This window comes from Plecotus auritus (genome assembly GCF_963455305.1).
Source record: "Plecotus auritus genome assembly, chromosome: 2".
Lineage (NCBI taxonomy): Eukaryota > Metazoa > Chordata > Mammalia > Chiroptera > Vespertilionidae > Plecotus > Plecotus auritus.
This window is the reverse complement of record NC_137771.1, coordinates 38,496,968-38,518,525: the sequence shown is the minus strand read 5'-3', so window position 1 is coordinate 38,518,525 and position 21,558 is coordinate 38,496,968. Positions and strand designations below refer to the sequence as shown.

The 21,558-nt window shown below is 53.3% G+C and overlaps 1 protein-coding gene across 3 annotated transcripts; it reads right to left on the bottom strand.

Annotated features, from left to right (window-relative positions):
• Nucleotides 1-2,241: 2,241 nt before the first annotated feature.
• On the bottom strand, nt 2,242-18,171 carry TAL1 (TAL bHLH transcription factor 1, erythroid differentiation factor). 3 transcript variants are annotated; one of them, XM_080655952.1, is made up of 5 exons: nt 15,383-15,475; nt 15,024-15,181; nt 11,203-11,649; nt 9,765-9,859; nt 2,242-5,732 (listed from the first exon to the last, which is right to left on the bottom strand). In XM_080655952.1, the coding sequence occupies exons 3-5, from the start codon at nt 11,646-11,648 to the stop codon at nt 5,278-5,280; spliced, it is 996 nt and encodes a 331-aa protein (XP_080512078.1). In that variant the 5' UTR covers nt 11,649; nt 15,024-15,181; nt 15,383-15,475; the 3' UTR covers nt 2,242-5,277. The 3 variants fall into 3 exon arrangements, with proteins under 3 accessions (XP_080512078.1, XP_080512080.1, XP_080512079.1); XM_080655954.1 differs by lacking the exons at nt 15,024-15,181; nt 15,383-15,475 and adding an exon at nt 18,049-18,171; XM_080655953.1 differs by lacking the exon at nt 15,383-15,475 and having other exon boundaries at nt 15,024-15,258.
• Between the last annotated feature and the right edge of the window lie 3,387 nt (nt 18,172-21,558).

The following is a 21,558-nucleotide window of genomic DNA, read 5'->3' as shown; positions in this document are numbered from 1 at the left end:
ACATGGTTTTGCCCTCATGAGCTTGGATTTGAATCGGGAAGCAGACAAGTGGACAAACAGCGGACACACAGAGTGAATGAGAACCTGTGGGGACACATAGGAGGTGGCTGACCCCATAAATTCCTGGGTGCTGAGGACAAGTTAATCAAATGAAAGGAGGGTGGGAGCAGAGGATGCGTAGAACAAAAAGTGCAAAAACTGGACAGCTATAAAAAAGAAAAAAATGCCAAAACCGGTTTGGCTCAGTGGATAGAGCGTCGGCCTGCGGACTGAAGGGTCCCGGGTTCGATTCCGGTCAAGGGCATGTACCTTGGTTGCGGGCACATCCCCAGTAGGAGGTGTGCAGGAGGCAGCTGATCGATGTTTCTCTCTCATCGATGTTTCCAGCTCTCTATCCCTCTCCCTTCCTCTCTGTAAAATATCAATAAAATATATTTAAAAAAAAAAAAGAAAAAGAAAAAATTGCAGCGTGGAACAGAAAGGATAGGACAATAGGAGCAAAGAGAATGAAGGGCAGAGTGATGAAGGAAGGCTGGAAAGATCAGCAGGCCATTCAGGCATGACCCCCGGTGTGGGCCCTTCCCTGCAGTGGGTACAGGTTGTCCTGGGAGGCAGGAAGCCTGGGCCTGCCCTGCCTGCCACAGCTGTCATTGTTTATGGGACATGTGGGCCTGGGAAGACTCCTTTCCCCTCTGGGCCTCCATCTCCCATGTGGAGATACGGATGCTAGCCCAGACGATCCCCGGGGCCTGGGCACTCCATAGCTTCATAGTCTCCTCCTTGGTGCCACAGGGCTGATGGGCTCTTCCTGACCTCTCTAGACATGGACAGCCTCGCCCGCTCCTGGGAAAGGACCTTCTGGAAATGAGTGCTCTTTCATGACAGCCAGGCTGCTACCTCTACCCCTCCCCCTGACAGACACTGTTCTCACTAAAGTCATCAGCGACCTCCACATTGCCAAATCCAGGCAACACTTCAGGCCTTTTTTTGCTTGACCTCTCAGAGGCATTGGGCTTGGCTAATCCCACATACATACTTGCTTTAGCGTCTGAACCACCACACTCTCCCAATGTCCTCCCACCTCTCTCACTGCTGTGTCAGCCTCTCTCTGTCTGTCTCTGATCCTTTCATCATGCTGCTCCTCGGGCTTATGAGCACAGGTCCCGGGCCACCCACCACTGCCACCACCACGACCCGCTGACCTCCCTGCCCCAGAGCTCAGTCTCACCATCCCAGCTGCCTGGGGACCTCCTAGCCCTGGGCTATGGAGAGACACACAGCCTTCCAGACCCAAAGAGCTTCCCTACAGGCCAGAGCCTGATCCCAAGTGCTGTTGTGCTTTTGCCCTCAAAGCTACAGTTGGAAACACCCAGGACAGGGGGGTCAAGATCCAAACCTGGCGGGACGAGATAAGCTCACCCGAAGGAGCTGTGGGCACCTTGAGTTCCCTTCTTGGCACATTTATTTTCCTTAATACTAATCACCTTCCAACTTACCATATAATCAACACATTTGTGATGGTGTGTGTGTGTGTGTGTGTGTGTGTGTGTGTGTGTGTGTGTTTACTGTCTCCTTGCTAGAATTTAAGCTACACAAGGGATCTTTGTTTTCTTCACTGCTGGATCCCCAGGACCTAGAACATTGGAGATGCTCAGTAAATATTTGTTAAATGAATGCAATAAAGAAGGATTGGTACTCCATTGGAAATGCCCGCCTGACCTACTAAAGATCCAACAGTCCACGTTTAGAGGCCTCCCAATAACCCAGAGTCCCACCTCTGAATGCCATTCCCATCCCTAAGCCTCCATTCACTGCCCCCAAAGCCTCGACCTCCTTCCCTGAGCCCCATGTGAGAGACCTGTACCCCTCAATCCTCAAGAGCCAGGCATTAGAGCTGTAGTCTCAACTGAGCTATCAGGAAACCTGGGAGCCTCCTTTGGTGAGACTTGAATCTGTCCTGAACCTATGGTAAAAGCAACTGCCCACCCACAGGAGCTGAACCTGACACAGAGTGGAATATCCGTGGGGCCACCCTGGGTGGAAAGCGTGGGTGCACAATGCTGAGAAGCGGGAAAAGAATGGAAACCCTACTGAGGAAGCCTCAGGGAGGGGGGATTCCCCCTCAGAGGACAGCTGAGTCCTGGAGGTCCCCATTTCAGGGGAGACAGGTTCTTGCCACACCTTTCTTTTTAATGTCCCAACTCTCAGGCCTAGGGTGCAACATGCAAGCACAGAGTCCAGTCCCCTTTGTAAAACTTTTATTTAGAAATCTTCCCAATATATCCTTATATATACACACACATCATCACCACATGGGTTTTGTCGCTAGAGTCACACGCCCACAGTGTTGGCCTCTGGGCTGTACAAAGGTCAGGTACCTGGAGCGATTACTCCTCTTCTGCAGAAAAATGCAGAGACCAACGTAATTCATCAGTTCATCACGTACAGTACAACATTGACGGAAAGTGCTGGGCCCGCCCACAGGAACACTGCACTATGTACATGGGCAGGGGCAAGCCTTCAGCGGGGGCCACGTACCATTGGCCTCACAAGTACGACCAGACCACCCCCAAAGGCCGAGATAGTTGTCGGCTGACTACAGATTCTGTGCCCTTGGTTTTGTTTTTGGAAAAAGATAAAGGTTGTACCATCTTCTCATTTGCCACTACAAATAAAAGAATATACATTTTTCTTAAAAGATGGGAGTCCCCCATCATTTTTATTCTCATGTTTTTAAACCTTCCCATGTTTTCCCTTTTGTACAGATATTATTCTTGGAATGTTGCCATTTCTTCATGGGTGAGGAGGAGGCAGGGGAGAGGGTATGATGGGGTGAATGGCTGGAAATGAAAGTAAAATATGGATCTTCTATAGTTCTTACAAAAACCTAAAGCCTTGTGCTTCCCTACCCAGGCCTGTGTTAGGTGGTTGCATTACTTTTTACATATTCTACCCATGTTGCCATATCTCTTATCCATTCTCATTCCTGTACCTTGCCTTGGAATGAGCCAGAAATGAGGTCAATTATGAGAAATGAGAACAATCTAGATAACTCAGGCAAAAGTGGGTTAGAACCTACATTATCCCAAGCTGTGTAGTCAGGCAGCCTGGCCCACTGCCTAGGCCCTGAACTCAGGGTTGGAAACCCCACCTCAGGATTAAGGGCAACCGAGTTCTTTATGGTCTCAGAACGCTTCTACTTTCATGTCCATTCAGTCCTAGGAGCAGAGAGCCAGGGTATTGATGGGAAACTGACACTTAGAGATAACTTGTGAGAGGAAAGGGAGCCAGAAGCTTGAGTTCCTGACAGAATGTGTGCTCCATCTCCTAAAGCCCATCCACCCGTCCGCACTGTGGCCCCAAGTCAAGTTAACCCACCGGGAAGCAAGCGCAGCCTTAGGACAGGTGTTCCATCTTTACAGATGGGATGCCTCACAGGAGCTTCCAAGTACTGGAAAGGAACCCATCCTAATGTTCATTAAAATATGACCTGGGGCAGCTGACATGACACAGACAGAGAGCTACAAGGGTTAACCACAGTGCTCCCAATCCTCACAACTTAAAAAGAAAAGGAGGGAGCAGGGGTCATTCCCTGTCTGCATATGGCTGTACCCGAGGCCCCATCACAGTGAGGGCAAGGCCTGAGCTGAAACCCAAAACGTGTGAAGATCTTCCACGTGGCCATGGACAGGGTCGGGCCATTGGATCATTCCCCTCTGACCTCAAAGGCAGAGCCTGGTGGGAGACGGCTGGGGTGACTTGAGGGTACAATGACAGGTATGAAGGGCTTGTGTGCAGTTTGTTCCATGGGCTTGAATGCGGGTCACAGGCAGGCCTAACCTTAAGAAAACCACACCCCGACACTTGGATTGACACAGGAGATCAACGAGGGGCAGTGGTCCACTCTACAAAAGGATTCTTCACTTACAAAAGGACTTGTAGTAGTATTTCTTTAAAAGATTAAGTATAAGGATTTGATTTACAAAAATGTCATGTACAACTTTTGGAGGGGGGCACTCCTATTGCATTAAGCTAGCCTCCCATTTACACCCATGATGACTGAAAGCTACACGGTCGAAGGGTGTTTAAGATTCTGCTCAGTGAATGTGCATCCGTTCGGGTCTCAGCTGGGGCCTGGTCTCTGACTGCATTCCCCATGTCCTAGAAGTGGAGCTGGATCCTGGGTCATATCTACCTAAAGATCCCAACAATAGATGAAATTTTTTAAAAATCCCAAGTGCCAGGAAAAAAATCCCAAATGCCAGGAATTCCTAGGACAGAGTGTGTGCTCAGTTCCACTCAAAACACCGACCAGACCATTAGCTAACAGACATCCTGCAGCGGGGCGGGACCTCTGAGCATCTTGGAGAATGCACAGATGGGGCTCCCATCTCCTCTCAGCACCAACCCATCCATCAGCACACTGGCATCTGCTCACCGCTGGAACAGTGACGAGTAGCTCTGAGACACTACCAGGATTTGAAGCCCATGAGCCCCAAATAGTGTTTGCTCAATTCCCTCTAATCATTTTTTCCTTTCTCTGCCTTCACCCAAAGCCCAAGGGACATGCTCACAGCTGCAGACCCAGTCCCCACAGTTACAAGGAATAGGAAGGCAAATGTCAGTGGGGAGAAAGCAATGCTTCGGTCCCCTGGCTTTTCTGCCCCTCTGGCCCAGCTAACCGGGAGCAGGTGGTCCACCAGCCATCTTCTTCAACCAGGCCCTCAAGAAGAAGGCACCTTGAGGCTTGACTCCACAGCAGTTGGCAAGCTGAATGGACCAACATGGGCCTGGGTGAAGATGGGGCTCAAGAAATGGGCAGCTACTGGGTACCTATATATTTGGGTAGAGTGGCTACCAAAGCCACCCAGCCTGCTTGGGAGGGGCTAAAGACAAGGCAGAGATTGCTGAATGCCTCAGGTGAGAGCTGACAACCCCAGGTTTCCGCAAAGACAGGGCTCCCAAGCTCCAGGCCAAAAGCAGCGCCACTCAAGCCTCTTATATGAGAAGTCTTAGGGATTTGGGGAAGGGGCAAGACCGTGCCGTCTTCATAAAAAGTACCTACCACTTTTCTCCATTTTCTCTTCTCCTATTGAGGCAGGAAGTGAAAAGCCAGCCCCAGGGCAGTTTGGGCTTCCCAAAGTTCAGGCATCAAGGAAAGTTCAAGTCCATTGCCCTACTTCAGAGCTGCCCAGTCTTTGCCCACCTGCCTTGAAGCCCACCGTCCCAGCGGCCTGAGGGCACCCTCCTGGCTGGCCCAGGATGGTCCCAGGCCCATCACCGAGGGCCCGCTCCATCAGTGGCAGGCAGCATGGCAGGATGGAGGCTGCGGGCTGTGTGCTTGGGTGCAGGCTCTTCTGTGTAGCTGTCCGGGCTGGCTGCCCCATCCAAGGAGCTGCCACAGCTGGAGTTGGGGGACAGCACATCCTGCAGGAGATCATCTGGAGGTGCACCACCGCCTCCCCCACCACCTCCTCCGCCAGCCCCTACCATGGGGTCCTTGCCAGGCTTGGCCCTCTGGGTGCCCTCCTCTTCCTGGTCATTGAGCAGCTTGGCCAAGAAGTTGATGTACTTCATGGCCAGGCGGAGAATCTCATTCTTACTGAGCTTCTTGTCTGGGGGGTGTGTGGGGATCAGCTTGCGGAGCTCAGCAAAGGCCCCATTCACATTCTGCTGCCGCCATCTCTCCCGGCTGTTGGTGAAGATGCGCCTTACGACTTTGGTATGGGGACCTGGAGGGCAAGGGGGCAAGGGTTAGGAGAATGGGTTGGAAATCTACCAAGGATCTTCTCCTATGGGGAAGGAGAAAAACCATTCATTGGGAAACCTACAATGCCTTCTTCCCTTTTACTTAGAAAACTCTTACTCATCCTTCAAAACCTAGTTTACCTCAACCCATCCAGAGAGATCTAACCAACCACCACAGCCTTACAATCCCTGGATCTCCATTACTCTTGATCATTGCTGTATGCTTCTATGATTATCTCTCTGTACTGTGAGACATTGAGGACAAGGGCCACATATTCATTCATTTACTTCTACCAAGAAGCCATATTGCACTAAGTTACAAAGACAAACTCTGGAGCCAGACTTTCTGGGTTCAATTCCTGACTATTACTCACTAGATAGTGACTCTGAGAAAGTTATTTAAACTCTCTGCCTTAGCTTCATCATCTGTAAAATGGAGATAATACTAATCACTCAAGAATAAAATTATCACATGGATCTAACAACTAACACAGGCAAAGTACTTAAGACAATACCTGCCTCAGATTAAACATTTGTTCAATACATGTTCGCTATTATTATCTGTGCATCAGTTATTTCCTAACAACCAGGCAGAAGGCCTGGCACTAAGGAATAATGCTGAACAAAATAGACAGTGACTGCCCTCCTGGAGCTTACCTTTTAATGGGGCTGAAAGATGGTGAACAAGCAGCAAACAGATAAACAGACAGGAGGCTGAATGTAAATAAAAGATGGAAAGGAGCTACTGTGCTTAGCTGAGTTGGCTGGGGGCAGCCTTTTGGAGGAGGTGACATCTATAAGATGAGAACTTAAGGCTGAAGAAGAGCCAGCCAGGCATGGGAAGAGAGAATGGCATGTGGAAAGGCCCTGAGTTGAAAAATGGCTGAAGTGGGTAAGATCTGAGTAGGCTAAGTCCAGTTCCTAGGGCCCTGCAGTAAGGTGTGGGGATTTTTACTGTAAAGGTGATAGAAAGCACAGAGTAAGGGTTTAGTAAATGTTTGCTGACTGATCATGCTGGCAGGTAGGGAAATGGAGGAGAGAGCAGAGAACAGAAGGAAAAGGACTTACCCTGTAGGCTCTCTCCCCCAGAAAGGAGTGGAGAGACAGCCATGGACAGGTTCAGCCTGAGGCCCTAGGAAGGCAGATGGGAGCTGCCTCAGTCTCTCCATGTCTACAATGCACTGATTATATGCACTGATCAATATTCACTGCGTTCGTATACTAAGACTTGCAGAGCAGTGACAGACACCAGCAAGCATGTATCTAGCATCTATGGTGTGCAAAGCACTGTGCTATGTCCAAGCCTGACCTGGGATTTCCAAAGCCAGGGAAGACAGAGGTGGGCCCTGCCTGTGCTCCTGAGCTCCTGGGCTGTGGCTGCTTCCTCCCCAACACAGAGCTGGGCTCCCAGCAGTCCTCAGGAAGCTCTGTACACTGGAGGAACTGCCAGTACTGGCCTATTGGTTCGTTCTCTTCCTATGATCCTTGGAACCAGACCTCAGAATGTGGAAACTTGGGTAGGGGGGAAGAAAGGAAAAGTTAAGACATCACCTAACACCTACTCCTCATTTCACAGCTAAGGAGACTGGGGCCAGGACAGAGAAGAACTCGCCTCCAAGGTCATTCTATGACCCAGCTTGTCCATGCCAACACTTTCTGCTTGATCATCTCTCTCCTGCGCGCGCGCGTGTGTGTGTGTGTGTATGCATGCACACATGTAGGAGAGAGATGATCAAGCAGAAAGTGTTGGCATGGACACACACACACGTTTTCCCAGGGAGGGTTACTCATTCTCTGCCACAGTGCCTCTGAAGCTGTCTTTCCAAATCCCAACAGGCCCCAGCCCAGCTGGCTCTGCCAAAGGCCAGACCCAGGCTGGGAAGAACACAGCACACCTGCTGGGCCAGTGGTCAGCAAACTCATTAGTCAACAGAGCAGCAAACCGCGGCTCACGAGCCACATGTGGCTCACGAGCCGCAGTTTGCCGACCACTGTGCTGGGCAGTCCTACCCTAGGTGCCTCAGAGGAAATAACTTGCTGTTCTCAGCCTCCAGGCCAGGTGGGGAGGAATCCCTCAGTTGTGGCACAGGGAGAACCAGCCCCTGCTCCATGACTAATGCTGGCTGATGTTTGAGGGAGCTCCTAGGTGCGTGGGGGAGGTGGGTACCTTAATGGAGCTGACAGATGGTGAACAAGCAACAAAAGATAAACAGACAGGAGGCTCAATGTAAATAAAAGATGGAAAGATGGAGCTAGACAGGCCCCAGAAGGAGCACCTACCCCGAGCAGACCCCAAAAACACTTTACCCCATTGTGTACTTTCAATAATGTGAGGAAGCTATTATTCTCCCCACTTTACAAATGAGGAAACTGAGAACCAGAGAAGTTCAGCAACAGGAACCACATCAAATCCTGACTTTAGACCTTGTATTAGTTCCACTACTATGTACCCTTTTTGGTTAAATTTCTGATTTCAGAGTCCGTGGAGTTATCCTGCACCTTCACCCTCATTTCCATCTATCCTTCTAAGAGAACTGCCCACCTCTTCACCCCTTCCTCTTTCCTCAGTGTGTCCATCCTGCTCCTACGCAGCCCCTTCCTCTTTCTCTCTCTGGCCGGTCACTGAATAGGTGCTCAGTAAATATCGGTAACATTATGGGTAATGGCTTCCCTAACCCTCCTGCACTCCCCCCAAACCCTTGCCCCCTTCCCATCTCCTTCCTTTCCTCTGTGCCTAATTTCCCATGCTTCTGCCCTTTGTAGAAAATGCCACTTTCCTGGGGAACTTCAGGCCTGGTCCATCCTACTTCCTGTTTGGCATACCTATCATCCCTCTCTAACCTAGCAGCACGGACACCCCATGATTCTTCCCTCTTGGCCCTATACCCCTGCGCCCCAGGCTGGTTGGGTCTTTTGAGGTCTGTTCCTTGTCCAGACTCTAGCCTCTCTCCTCTCCAGAAGACCACAATGGGCTCCCCTCCAGAAGCTCCTGCTCAATACCCATCCTTCCCACCTGCCCCTTTTGTAAATCTCAGCCTGGCTCCAAGGCCTCAGGTGCCCTTCCTTCAGGAGCCCAGGCTCCAGCCTGGCTGAGCACTGGGAGCTCCAGTGATTTCCTCCACATCCCTGGGCTCTAAAAAGCCTGCTCTCCTGCCCCCTGGTGCTGGGCCCCATCTGCACATCAAGGTCAACCTTGGGAAGAGGGAAGGAGTCTTCCAAATTTCCCACTCATTTAACCCCTTTCCCCAAGTTCAGAGCCAAAGATTACTCAGGCAGTGTATAATAGCAAGGCTAGGGCCCTTCTGAGGAAGCAAGGGGCAGTGTAGAATCTATAATGTCAGGAAGGGAACTCCAGGTCTCAGCCCTGAGTGTGGAACATGGGACAAGAGGGCCCCACAATGTAGGGACTTGAAAGGAGACCCCTGAAGGTGCAACTCCAGGCTAGGAGCAAACTCCAGACTCTAGACCAGCCGTGGGCAAACTACGGCCCCGCGGGCCAGATCCGGCTGTTCTATCCGGTTCTCTTGCTCTCCCTTCCGCTCCTTTACTTTGAATTTATATTAGTTCACACAAACACTCCATCCATGCTTTTGTTCCGGCCCTCCGGTCCAGTTTAAGAACCCATTGTGGCCCTCGAGTCAAAAAGTTTGCCCACCCCTGCTAGACTGAAGAGATCTTGGAAGGAAGTGCAAGGAATCCCTGAGGTTAGTGCTTAGTGTGGGAGCACCTTGTGTTTCTGCCCTCCCCCAGGATCCTTGCTGAGTGTAGGAATGGAGCTGGAGTGGGGACTGCAACTGACCCTCAGAGGCTTGGGCTAAATGTCACAACATGTCTTCACTCCCATGTCCTCTCTTCTCTAATCCCAGCTCAGCTGCAAGGCAACTTCCAGCAGTTTAGGGTCGCAAGGTAGCCTGCCCATCCACATGAGACACCGAGGAGTAGTCCCCATGATCCCTCCTTCTGGAGGCTTTAACCAGCATAAGGGGCAAATAACAAAGGTGGGGGCAGAAACTCACCGTCAGTAATCTCCATCTCATAAGGGGAGGGTCTCCTCTTCACTCGGTTGTTGGTGGCAAACATAGGGAAGGCATCTGGCTCCCCAAAGAACCCGCTGTGGGAAGGAGCAGGCAGATCACAAGATCACATGTAGGGTGGAGGTGAGACAGAGGCTCCTTAGCAATCACCCTGCATGTCCTTGAGCCCCTTACCCCTGGAAAAACAAGGGCAACCCTGGTCCCTTCACACCTGAATTGGGGATAGAAGGAGCATGAAACACACACACACACACACACACACACACACACACACACACACATACACATCAGAGGTGAACATATGGAACAAACACAAAAATGAACACACACAAACCCCACAGAGAGACACACTTCCCCCCCCCCCCAAAAATCAAGCCACACAATCCACAGACAACCTGCACTTTCAAACAGGTGCTCACACAAGCAGACATGGCCTTCACACTTGGTGGTGTGCAACTCCAGCACCATAAAAGGGCACACTGCTTCCTCCCTCCAACCTCCCCCCACCTTCACCCTGGCCCCATGGAGTCTGTGGAGAGGCAACAGACAGGAAACCCTGACTCACCCCACCCCCCCATCACCCACTTGGGGCTCTCTATAGCTTCTCTCTGGAATCTCCTGCAGACTCACTGACTGATCCACACTGTGTATCCCTGCATCATCTGCCTATCCCCACCCCAACCCTGCCTCCCTTTCTCCACCTTCTCAGTGGCCTCAGCAGGGAAAAGGACTCTCTCATAACAAGGGGTGGAAAGCTTGGGGCCAGAGACCACAGCTAGGGGCAGAGGGGCTGGGGAGAGGAGGAAGGGATCCACTCCCCAAACAGACTGTTGAAAGTATTGCATATGTCCCCCCTGTTCCTCCCCATGCCGGATTGACCTCTTCTAGCCCCCCCTGCTTCCCCCACTAGGCCTTCACCACCTATGTCCAGACCCTAGAGCAGAGATTCAGATGCAGAGTGGGGAGCCCACTCTCAACCGCCCTTAGATCCTGTCCCCAGTAGGCTACAGCTTCCAGAAGAATTGCACAGTGGAGCACATTCAGACACACTCTTGCCTGGTACTCACGTTCACGGGACTCCCTCCTGCCATCCCCTACCTCCCAACCACACAGCACACCGCACTTCTGCTCTTCTGCTCACACCCAGCCACATGCCTGCACTCTCCCTCCTTGGCTTACCCACACCCAGGCGCTCCGCAGTCACAAGGCACCCCCATATCTGCGCGCGCTTCCACACAAGCTCACAACGGGCTCATTTCTCGCTCGCACACGGGGCTTCCAGGCTTTGACGCCCATGAGTTAAAACACCCCCTCTCTTCTTGCGCTCCAGCCAAGCATCCCCGAAGTGCATACGGGGAGCCCCGGGGCCGGGAGCGACTACCCGCTGCCCACTCCCCGCGACCTCCCACCGGGCACTGACCTGCCGAGCGAGGCGAGAGGCTGGCTGAGGCTATAGAGCAGCGTGCGGCCGGGGGCGGCGGGGGCCGCCAGCGCGGGCGGGCTCAGCTGCACCATCCGGCCGTCGCCGGGCAGCTCCGCCGGGGCCGGAGCCGGCGCGGGCGCAGGGGCGGGCCCGGGAGGTCTGCACAGCTCGGTGGTCGGCACCCGATGGCGCGCTTCGGCCGCTGCCGCGTCGCGGCCCTTTAAGTCCCGCGCGGCACCGCCCCCGCTGGTGGGGCCGCCCCCCGGGCCGCCGCGCGCGCCCAGCTCGATCACTGGGGTCTCGGCCGAGGCAGCGCGGTTCGTCTCCTTGGCGACGCCGTTCAGCAGGACCAGGTGCGGGGGGGCCATGCGGGCCTCGGCCGCCTCCCGTCCCTCTTGTGGAGGGTCACTGCGTGCCGCCTCGCTCGGCGGCCGCTCCGTCATCCTGCAGGCAGACGGACAGACACGCGTGGGATGCGGTAAGGGAGTGAAGGCAGAAAAAGAAACTCACGCACCAAGTGAGGAAAGGCGACAGACTTAGAGCCACGTGGACACACACTGGCCCTCGGGGCCTAACGCCCTGGCGGGCCTGGGGCGGGAGGAAAGGGAGGGGGGGGTGTCTGTGGTTTGGGAGAAGAGGGGAAGGTGCCTGGGAAACAGAGACCGAGGGCCAGAAGGACGGAGGTGGAGAAAGACAACAGAGACTTTGGAAGAAAAGGCATACAGTCAGCGAAGGAAAAACAGACGGGGGAAAAGGAGGAAGGAAACGTAGAAAGAGGCGAGAGAGAAATATCACCCCGTCCCCTTCTCGGGCCGCAAGGGAAGAGGAGGGAACAAATCCCCGACCGAGTTCCTCCCGCCCCCCCACCTTTGGTTTTGGCGGGGAATCTGTCCCGCGGAGTTGGGGGTTCTTTAAGAACCTCTCAGCAATACCGCCTCCAGCCTACCGCCACACATGTACCTAGAAACGTGGTGGGGTGCAAGTAGGGAGTTTAGGGAATGGAGGCTGCAGAGCCTGGGGTCCACTCTGCTGGAGCTGCCAGAGAATTATCCCGGGGAATCAGCACCCCATTTCAGCATATATTCACCCCCCGCAGGGGTGTCTTCTGTGTAGCTGCTGGAAACCCCAGCCTCCCTTTACTCCCCCCAGGACTGAAGGTGAGACAACAGGGAGGGATGAAGATGATCCTGGTCTACCTCCCTGCACACTCCCCTCTTCTGCTCAGCTGGACTTGAAGTGAGGTCGGGTCTGGAAGGGAGGCCTGGCTGAGGCAGTACGGAGCTAACGCATTCAAAGGGTGCCCCTGAGGCTATGGGTGTGGGCTCCCATCCACACCTGGGAAGAGGTGCCCTAAAAGTCCTGGAACTCTTCCAGCCCTCCTCCACCCCTTTCTGCCTTAGTGTTGTCCTCTAGGAAATATCTCCTTATGCATTTAAAAGCACTACACAATGGCTCAAGTAAACATTATTATTGACTTGGAGACTGGGCCCTCCAGGGGACCGCTGCCTTGCCCAAAGCCACACCGATGTGCCACAGAGCAGAACCAGAACTCTGATTTCACTTTGCCTACACTATCCTCCATATATGCCCTCTCTGTATACCCCTGGAGCCTAGGCCATTCCTCTCCTCCACAACCATACTGCAGGTTAATCAGAGAGGCTCCACTGCCCCGCACAGCACTCCTGCAGTTTCTTCCGGCACCTGCGCTGATGCCAGTGGAGCCAGGCCCCATTAAGAACTAAAACAAAAAAACCATGGGACTCTGGGCCCAGAGTTTGGGGGCGCCTTTAAGTTGTTTTATTTTAAAATATGTAAATAAAAATATAATCAACTCCGGGCTTCGTAAGATGTTCAACGTAAGATTTTTGTTCTCAGAATTATATAATTGGGGTATTTTATAGCAGAAAATAAATACCCTAAACTCCAATTCAGCCCCAAGCAGAGTCCATCTAATCATTCACGGCAGCTATTGAGCTTCCATTTTGCCACTGCTCTCTGCTCAAGACCGGAGTGGACCTGGGCACAATCCTCCCACCCTAGAGGAGACACCGGACTTTTTGAAACCTCCTCCGAAGCTCGGCTCAATTGCCACCAGACACACTAACCAGTGGAGAATCGCCATTCAGACTGCACTCCTTCCCTGGGTCTGCCAGCCCTGAAGCCCGGCCCAGAAACAACAAATTTCCCTGAGACAAGCTGCAAAAGCAATGGGTCCGCAAGGCTTCACTGGAAGCGAGTTTACGATCATGGTAGAAACAATAGATCTGTATCCACAGAATGGAACCGCCAAGACACTGGCCATTAAAAATGTACACAAGGTATACCTGTAGGTCCTCCTGGCTCCCCTGCAGCAGTGAAATGTACCAGAAATTACCATTCTGTGACAAAATACACAAGCTCCGAAGTGCCGTTTCCCTACCTTACTGTCCCAATGCGTGATGCGCCCAAGTGACACGTGCTTCAGCCCCAGTTTCTAACCCAGTGACAAATGATGTGCAGTGCAATCGCAAGACTGAGCTCAAGCTCTCCTTATGACACATTTATACCCTCTGATTAATTCCAGGCTCCCCTGCTCAGCGTAGGAGCGAATCCCAGAGGAGCAAGGGGAGTACATATTCCAGATGAGTTGACCCTGCCCCAAATGCCCTCTCCAGATGCCTAGAAATTTCTGTATCTCTCAGGTTCCCTGTGGGAAACCTACGATTGGTCCCCAGGGTCTGTGGGGGACCACTCCCCGCCCCTCCCGGATCTCGGGAAAATCCATGGGGCACTTCTGCAACTGGTATCATCCAGGCCAGGGGTCTGTGCTCCAGAAGGTGCCACAGAGGAGGCCTCACAAGCAACTTTGGTTGTCGGTTTTCAGCTACTAAACCCCATCACTTGGCTTCGTTTGAGATTACTAAAGAGAAAGCCCGAGTGATTTTTGTTTATTCGTTTTTATTTGGGGGAGATGAAGGAAAGGGGAGAAGGTTTCAAACTGAATGGCACTAGCAAATTCGACCATTACAATGCATCCGTCTTTGTGCAGCCAAGACCCAGCTCGCAGCACCCAACACCGGGTTTTCATCTCCAGCTGCCAATCGCCTTAAGGAGTCCTTGCACCTGAATAAGTCAGGGGCTCTGGGGCGCTCCTGGGGTTGGGTGTGGGAGGTGGAGGGGAGGCACCTAGCATTTCTTATGTGAAAACAGCCTCTGGGGCGTCCGAGGCCACCGCCTGAGACCTGGCTTCCAGTCCTCACACTGCACCCACACCCGCTTGACCCCCTGGGGGAGCCCCAAGCTTGCAGGAGAACCGACAGCATCAGTAAATAGAACCGCTCTCCCCCTGCTGCTAGGGGGGTGGAGGGGATCCCAGCGCGCCCCACCCTAGGCGTTAAGCCCGGGTCAGGGCCCACCGAGCTAGGACCGCGCTCGCCAGGCTGGCGGCGGCCTTCTTCCTGCTGCCGGATCTGCGGGCGCAGGCAGCCCGCGCACCCGGATATAGGGATACAGTCGCCCCAAAGTTAGGCGCCTGGGGAACGTCCACAGAACCGATGGTAGCAGCCCGGGGGACTAAGGTTCTGGTTTTACCAGTGCTAAAAACCAACAAAAACTGTTTTTGCTAAGGGTCGAACAAGGAAGGGCCTTCTGGAAGCCTCAGAGGCCCAGAGGCCAGTCGGCGGCGGACGCAGATCCCGGCTTCCCAACGCTGGGCTCGTCCTCCCCTTCACCCTCCATCTGAGACTGGACCGTCCTCCGTCCTGAGCTCCCCCACCCAGGCCGGAACCCAAGGCCTTCCTGGTCACCATTTCCACAGATAGCGTCCCCCCAAAACTCACCTGGGGCATATTTAGGGAGACCGGCCCTTCTGAATAGGCTCTCCACTCCTCCGTGGGAGAGGGGCGGGAGCCCAGGTCCGGGTCTCGGGCGGGGGTCTTTGCTTCCCCCTCTCTCGCCGGGAGACCAGCAGTTAGGCCGCGGTGTGGTGCCGGGCGGTCTGCCGCGCCCAAATCGAGTTTCCAGGAAAGATGGGGGTGGAGAGAAAGAGGGAGGGCGAGAGGGAGGGCGAGAGAGAAATGGGGGTCAATGGCTGGGAATTACCTCATGTCCTCGCCAGCCCAGGGAATCGCGAGCTGCTTTCCGCCCCCCATCTGCAGGTGCTTGAAGCCTCCCCCACCCCATAAAAAAGAACCTGCACCTGACCAATCAGGGATAACTATGGAGTCCAACCACAACAACAGCCCCGCCGCAGTCCGCCCCAGCATTTCGGACCCTCCAGCCTGGACGTCTGGTTCGGTGTGACCCAGTGTGTGTGCTAAGCACTGGCGCGTCTACGCGGTTGGCTCGGGGACCGGGTCAGGCGGGAGCTGCAGCCGTCTGCAGCAGCTTGGCCTGGGTGTGTGTGTTGGGGGCTGGGGGGTGGGGGCGCATGTGTATTGGAAAAGGGGAATCCAGTTTTCAGATCCCGGTCCATGGGGCAGAACCTCTGAGCCACATCTCTCCATGACCCCCACCTGCCTACCTCCAGCCCAAAACGAAACCAGAACCCATTTCAAAGACCTTTCCTGCCTGAATGGAGTTGGAACCGCGGGGACCCAAGAGGAATGGGGGGTTGGGGGTATTTGCTCTATCCAGGACCCTTTTCTTCCTATTGATTAAGAAATAAGGAAGGAAGGAAGAAATAAAATAAATCAAGAAAGAAAAAAATCAAGGAAGAAAGAAATCAAGGAATAAATAAAGAAATAAAGCAAGAAAGAAGGGGGGAGAGAAAAGAGAAAATGGAGACAGAAAGAGACTATTTTGGGCGGTGAGCGCCAGGTACACTATGCAGATGATGCTTTATTGTGACACTTGAAACCTATGTGGTTTTATTAACCAACGTCACCCCAATAAATTTAATTTTTAAAAAAGAAAGGAAATAAACGCCACCTCCCCGCAATCATCCCTACACAACGAATTTCGATTTTTCTGCATTCAGACCCCAAGAGAAGGGAAGAATCCTAATAATGCCTCGCAGCAGTAAACAAGAAGGGAAGGAGGGGGAAAACAAACCCACTGCTGCTTCCCAGCGTGCAGCAGTGGCCAGATTTAGTTTGCTCCCCCCAAAGGGTTTTGTTTAATTTATTTTGCCTAAATCATCCAGTGTATGAGCACTCATGGAAGTTTTGGATTAATTGCAAAGGCCTCCATTTTTCTGCCCCGACTTTTGGTGGAAATATAGGAGCAATTCTTCCCTGCGGTTTCAATCCAACGTGGGAGATTCTCCTTCTCCTCTTCTAATGCACAGGGGGGAGGGGGGGGGCCGAGGGGAATGCACTCATTCCCGGGTCTTAGGGCGAGGTTGATTTTTGCTGTATGACCGAGCCTCTGTGTTTGTCCCTCTCCATTTTCTCTCCCTACCCTAAACCCAGCAGCTTGAAAAGCCAGAAGGCTGCTGGGGGGAGCCGCGCGGCTTTGTTATAGATCCAAAGAAGCTAAAAGGAAAAAGCCGCTTCGCTCCTGAACGATTATTTTAATTAAAATAAGATGGTGATGATGACGTTAGAAACCACAATAACTGGCAAAACAAAACCATTTCTTCTGGAGCTAGGGCAGCACTGACTCCGTCCCTCGGAGCCCAGACCCAGACACCGATGCGACGGGCACCCGACCCACGCGGGAATGTCGCTCACCAGGGAAGGGATGGGAAAATGTTCCTTGGAGATGATCCCGAGGGTCCCCACCCGAGGCGCCAGGCCTGGGGAATGTGCCCATTGCCTTTTCCCGGCCTCTCCCGTAGAGTCCAGCAGCCATGACCGGAGAAACTGACCAGAAATGGACAAAGGCGGAATGCGAGTGCGGCTGGAACCCAAGCCCAGGGCTCCCGGCTGAAAGAGCCTCCCACTCATCAGCAAATCCCTGAAATACCAGGGCACAGGCGGGCCTCCGGACAGAGCAGCCACCGCTCGGAGCTCCGTCTGCCCATCAAAGCCATCAGTGGCTTCCAAATACATCATTTGGAATAAAATGTGACATCCCTCCCCGCGCCCCCATGCCACCTCCTCAACTTGCGCCTCCATCTCTCGCTCGCCTTTCCCGCTACCTGCCAGCGATGTGCAAACGCACTCCTAAAGGACACAAGCACACAGCACACAATCCAGGGGACAGGACCACACACGGTCCAGCCCGGTAGAAGGGAAGCAGAGTAAACAAACTCCTCTCTGCCCCACAAACCGACGTGGTCAGGCCAGCACATTGTCCAACATGACACAACGAAATCAGTCCAACGGCAATCGCCCATGGACACACAACCCCACCGAGTCGAGATCACACATGCCGAACACAACAACGAAACCATCCAGACACAATCGCAAAGGCCACACAACCCACACACAGAACCAGACTCAAATTGAGAAGGCAAACTAACGACTACATACAACGTGAAAACGCAGGACGACCGCGAAGAATCCAAGTCTACACACCCAAACAGCGCAGACACCATCCCACTCGGACCCCACAACCGATCGCCAAGAAGACCACGCTTGGAAGAAGTTCCACACTGTCCACCGCTCACACACGCACTCTCACAACCCCACTGCATGCACACAACCACGAAGAAGAAATGAAAACCAACCACCGCCTCGCGCATTTCTGTATATTGCGTAAGGAGAAAAGGGAAGGAAGGAAGAGAGTCTCCAAGGCGGGAGGGGCGGCGGCGGCGGCAAGCGCGACGGCGTCCGTGGAAAATGCCCCCCCTCGAAAGAAACAGAGGGACAAGGAGCGGAGAGCTGTTCTACGAGTGGGGGAAAAGAGAGAGGAAATTGCTGGGGAATTCCTGGGGAGGCTGCAGGTTGCTGTCCCCTAGAAAAAGGCTAGAATGCTCACGTTTTGCAGCTACGGGGGGACGCGTGTGGCCATTTTGAGGCCGGGTCCTTGTGCGGAGGCCCTCCCCCGCTCCGGTCTCCCCCCGCCCGCGCGCGCGCCGCACGGACTCCGCCGCTAACTCGCTCTAATCCTGCTCACGTCCCAGGCCTCGTTAGCATGGGCCGAGGCGCGCCGGGGCCGTGTGCGCCGCGGAGATAAGGCTTTGCCGCGGGTCCGCTCGCCCTCGATAAGCGCCTCGGCCATTATGGGCCAAATGATTCATTTTAATTTGGCAATTTCACTGGAGGGAATGGGACTGGCTGCGTGTAGCTGGGAAGGGCTCGGGCTCCGGCTCCGGAATGCGCTGCGCCGCGAGTCGGGCGCGGGGTCTAGGACCCGGCGGGCCCAGCCCCATTTCTGATCCTGAGGCCTCTTGGGAAAAACGGGCTTCCCCACCACCTCAGTCCTTGCAAGGCCTTCCAGGCCTTCCTTTCTCCAGCGACTCCCATCCCAGAACCCTGTCCCTGTCTCTGAAGACCAGGACGCCAAAACCATCACTCCCAACCCTTCTCTGCAACTCCATTTATTATTTCTCCAGTGTCCTATTCAGCCCTGACTCTTTTCTGCTCTAAAATGGAGCCGCTTGTCTGGAATGTCCCCTACTGAGCTCACACCAGGGGGTGTATGGAGGCAGAACTGGTGTCAGTGGAGAGATTAAAATGTCCATTCTACTGTTTCAGGCGAGCCCAGAGCCCAGGAACATCCCTCCTCTCATAATATTTTTAAGCATTTTAATCTTGCTAAGCACTCTACAAATATTAACTCATTTGGTTTTCATAAACAATCCTAAGAGGGTGGGGACTATTATTATCCTCAGTTTACAAACAATAAAACCAAGGCACAGAGAATAAAAGAAAATTTCCCAGTGTTGCATATTTACTGAGTGGTAGAGCATGGGTTTGAAGCAAATTTAGCACCAAATCTTGTCTGGAGCCCAGCTGATGAAAAAGGGCAGCTAGAGCTTAGGCTTGGAGGAGGAATCTGGGCTCAACTCATTAGAGGGAATGAAATCTGTACTGTGGGGTAGAAATCTGGGTTCAGGGAGACATAGGCAACTGAGGCTTAGCCCATGGAGGGTGTCTGGGTTCATTCTTTTATAGTGGAGTGAAATAGCACAGGTTCAAGTCTTACAGGTCACTTAGCCCTGAACCTCAGTTTCTTCATCTGTGAAATGGGAAAATAATACCTCCCTCACTGAGTTGTGAGGATTAAATAAAATTATCTTTGAAAGGTGGTGGTGCTGAGGACAGTAATCTATGAACTCTCACCCATCCCAGAGCCCAGGATGACATATATAAACTTGTATGAGGGGTTTGGCTATTAATACAGAGAAAGAAATTAATGCATGGAGAGATGTGGCTTGGCTAAAGCTTACAGTCCACAGCTCAATCCCCCAGGAGCAGGCTGCTTTGTCCTTCCAGATTCTCTGGTTTTGAGCTCCTTTGGGGACATGAGAACTAGGGAAAAGCTTTAGCCTGGTCACAGACTGAGTCCCACTCAAGGGCTAAGCCCGGAGTGTGACTGCAGCGAGCCCTGTCTCCTCCTTGGCCATCAGGACAGCTCTCCGTGAAGGTACAGTTAATTCAGTGCAGCCTGTCTGTCCCCGTGTTCCCCTGTGCTCTCTGGTGGAAATCAGGGTGCCATGTGGATACAGGTAACTTTTACAGAATCCCATGGAAGAAAGGTCATCCACGTCCTGAGAAAAGGGGTCTAATTTCACAAGGCCTTCCCTGGCCCACCTACACCAACTGCTCAGCAGGGACCCTGAGGAGGAGCCTCTGTGGTCTGTTCAGCCCCAGGTCTCACTTTCATCCCATGGCTCCAGCCTTGCCTCATTCACTGTTATCAAATCAAACTCTCTCCCCATTGTGCCCTAGCTTCTGCTGGTCCTTCTGCCTTGTTGTCCTCCTCCTCTCACATCCATCCTTCCAGACTAACCTCTCAGCCGCTTCCTGCCTGCAGCCTCCATGCAAGGGATTGGCTTTCATCTCTCCTCCTCTGGTCTCCATTTCCTTTTTTTTTTTTTAAGCAGTATTTTTTTATTTTTTTGTATTATTGATTTTCTTATTTTGAGAGAGAGGGAGAGGAAGGAAGGGAGGGAGGGGAGAGAGAGAGAGAGAGAGAGAGAGAGAGAGAGAGAGAGAGAGAGAGAGATAGGTGAGAGCAAAATACTGATCCATCAGCCCACAACCTGCACTACACCCAAGTTCAAAGCCCAGCTCTGCTGCACTTGGACTGTGGCACCATTGGGCAAGTCATTTCATGTCTCTGAGCCCCAGCAAAAATGGGGCTGGCCATTCCCATATCAGAGAGCCCAGCCAGGGAATGCTTCCCTGAGAAATGATGCCTGGACTCAGATCTAAGAGTGGGATCTGAAGGGCGAGTGGAAGAGTGAGCATCAAGAGTCTTCCAGGTGGGTCAAGGGCTCAGGTTCATGAGCGGAACAGAAAACAGCCTGGTGGCTTGAGCAAGCCTCTGGACAATTCAAAGGATTTTCAGAGAACCCTTTGGTTCATTTGGTTTGAGGGTAGGTGTAGGGTCCTGTGGAGGAGATGTGCATTTCTAGAATGTCTGATTGCAAGGTGGAGAAGAGGTGTGTGGGGGCGGGAAGGATGTGGAAAGACCAGTTCTGAGGCCAATGTCCTGGTCCAAGGTATGTGGACTGGGATGCTGGCAGAAGAGATGGCAAAAGGCAGATGAAGATGACATGTATTTAGGATACAAAACCGGGCTTGTTAGAATTTGGAGGGTGAGGAGGAAGGAGAAATCCAGGAACCCTCGGGGTTTTGGGTTCCCCTTTCCTTAGATGGTCACCTGGAGGCTCAGGGACACAGGGAAGGTTCTGCCTTTGGTTTTGAATTCCTTGACTTTGGGTGCCTTTGAGGCTGTTGTCTTGACTTGGGGGGCAATGACCTGTCCAAGAGCTGTGAGGAAGAAACAGGGACGCAAGGCTTTGGTCAGCCCTGCCCCAGACATCCCCCCTCCCCGCCTCTATTCCAGTCTGCCGGCTGGTCCCAACCTGTCCCCCAGGCCCCACCATCTCCGCCTGGGGCTGAGGGCTGGTGACGTCGGCACCTCCCCCTCCCCTGTTTCCTAACGACCCGTCATTGGAAAAACGGAAACTGTGAGCTGAGCTGGGCGCCGCCAGAAATAGCATCTGGTGCCTGTGGGTCAGCGCGTGGCCCCAGCGTCCAGGAGCGGGTGACGCCGCTGGTGGCCCTGCCAGGAAATGCCAGCCCTCCTCCGCCAGCTCCGAGCCGGGGGGCCTTGTCAGGCAGGAAACCCGGGAGCTCCTCCGTTGGGGTGTCAAGGCGGAGGGGAAGTTGGGACCCAGACTGGTTGGTCTGGAGTCTGGTCCTGGAGCTGAGCAGCCTGGAAAGAACAGCCCAGCCAATATTTGGGCCTGAGGCGTTGTCCCCTCTCTGACCTGTGCCCCGCAAACCCACTCCCTCACCACCACCACCACCCCCA

Excerpts from the sequence above, each read along its gene's own strand:
- TAL1 (XM_080655954.1), bottom strand. The coding sequence starts at position 11,648 with ATGACGGAGCGGCCGCCGAGCGAGGCGGCACGCAGTGACCCTCCACAA. Across the intron at positions 9,860-11,202 it reads CCTCTCGCCTCGCTCGGCAG|CGGGTTCTTTGGGGAGCCAG; the intron begins GTCAGTGCCCGG and ends TCCTTCCCACAG. Across the intron at positions 5,733-9,764 it reads TGAGATGGAGATTACTGACG|GTCCCCATACCAAAGTCGTA; the intron begins GTGAGTTTCTGC and ends CTTGCCCTCCAG.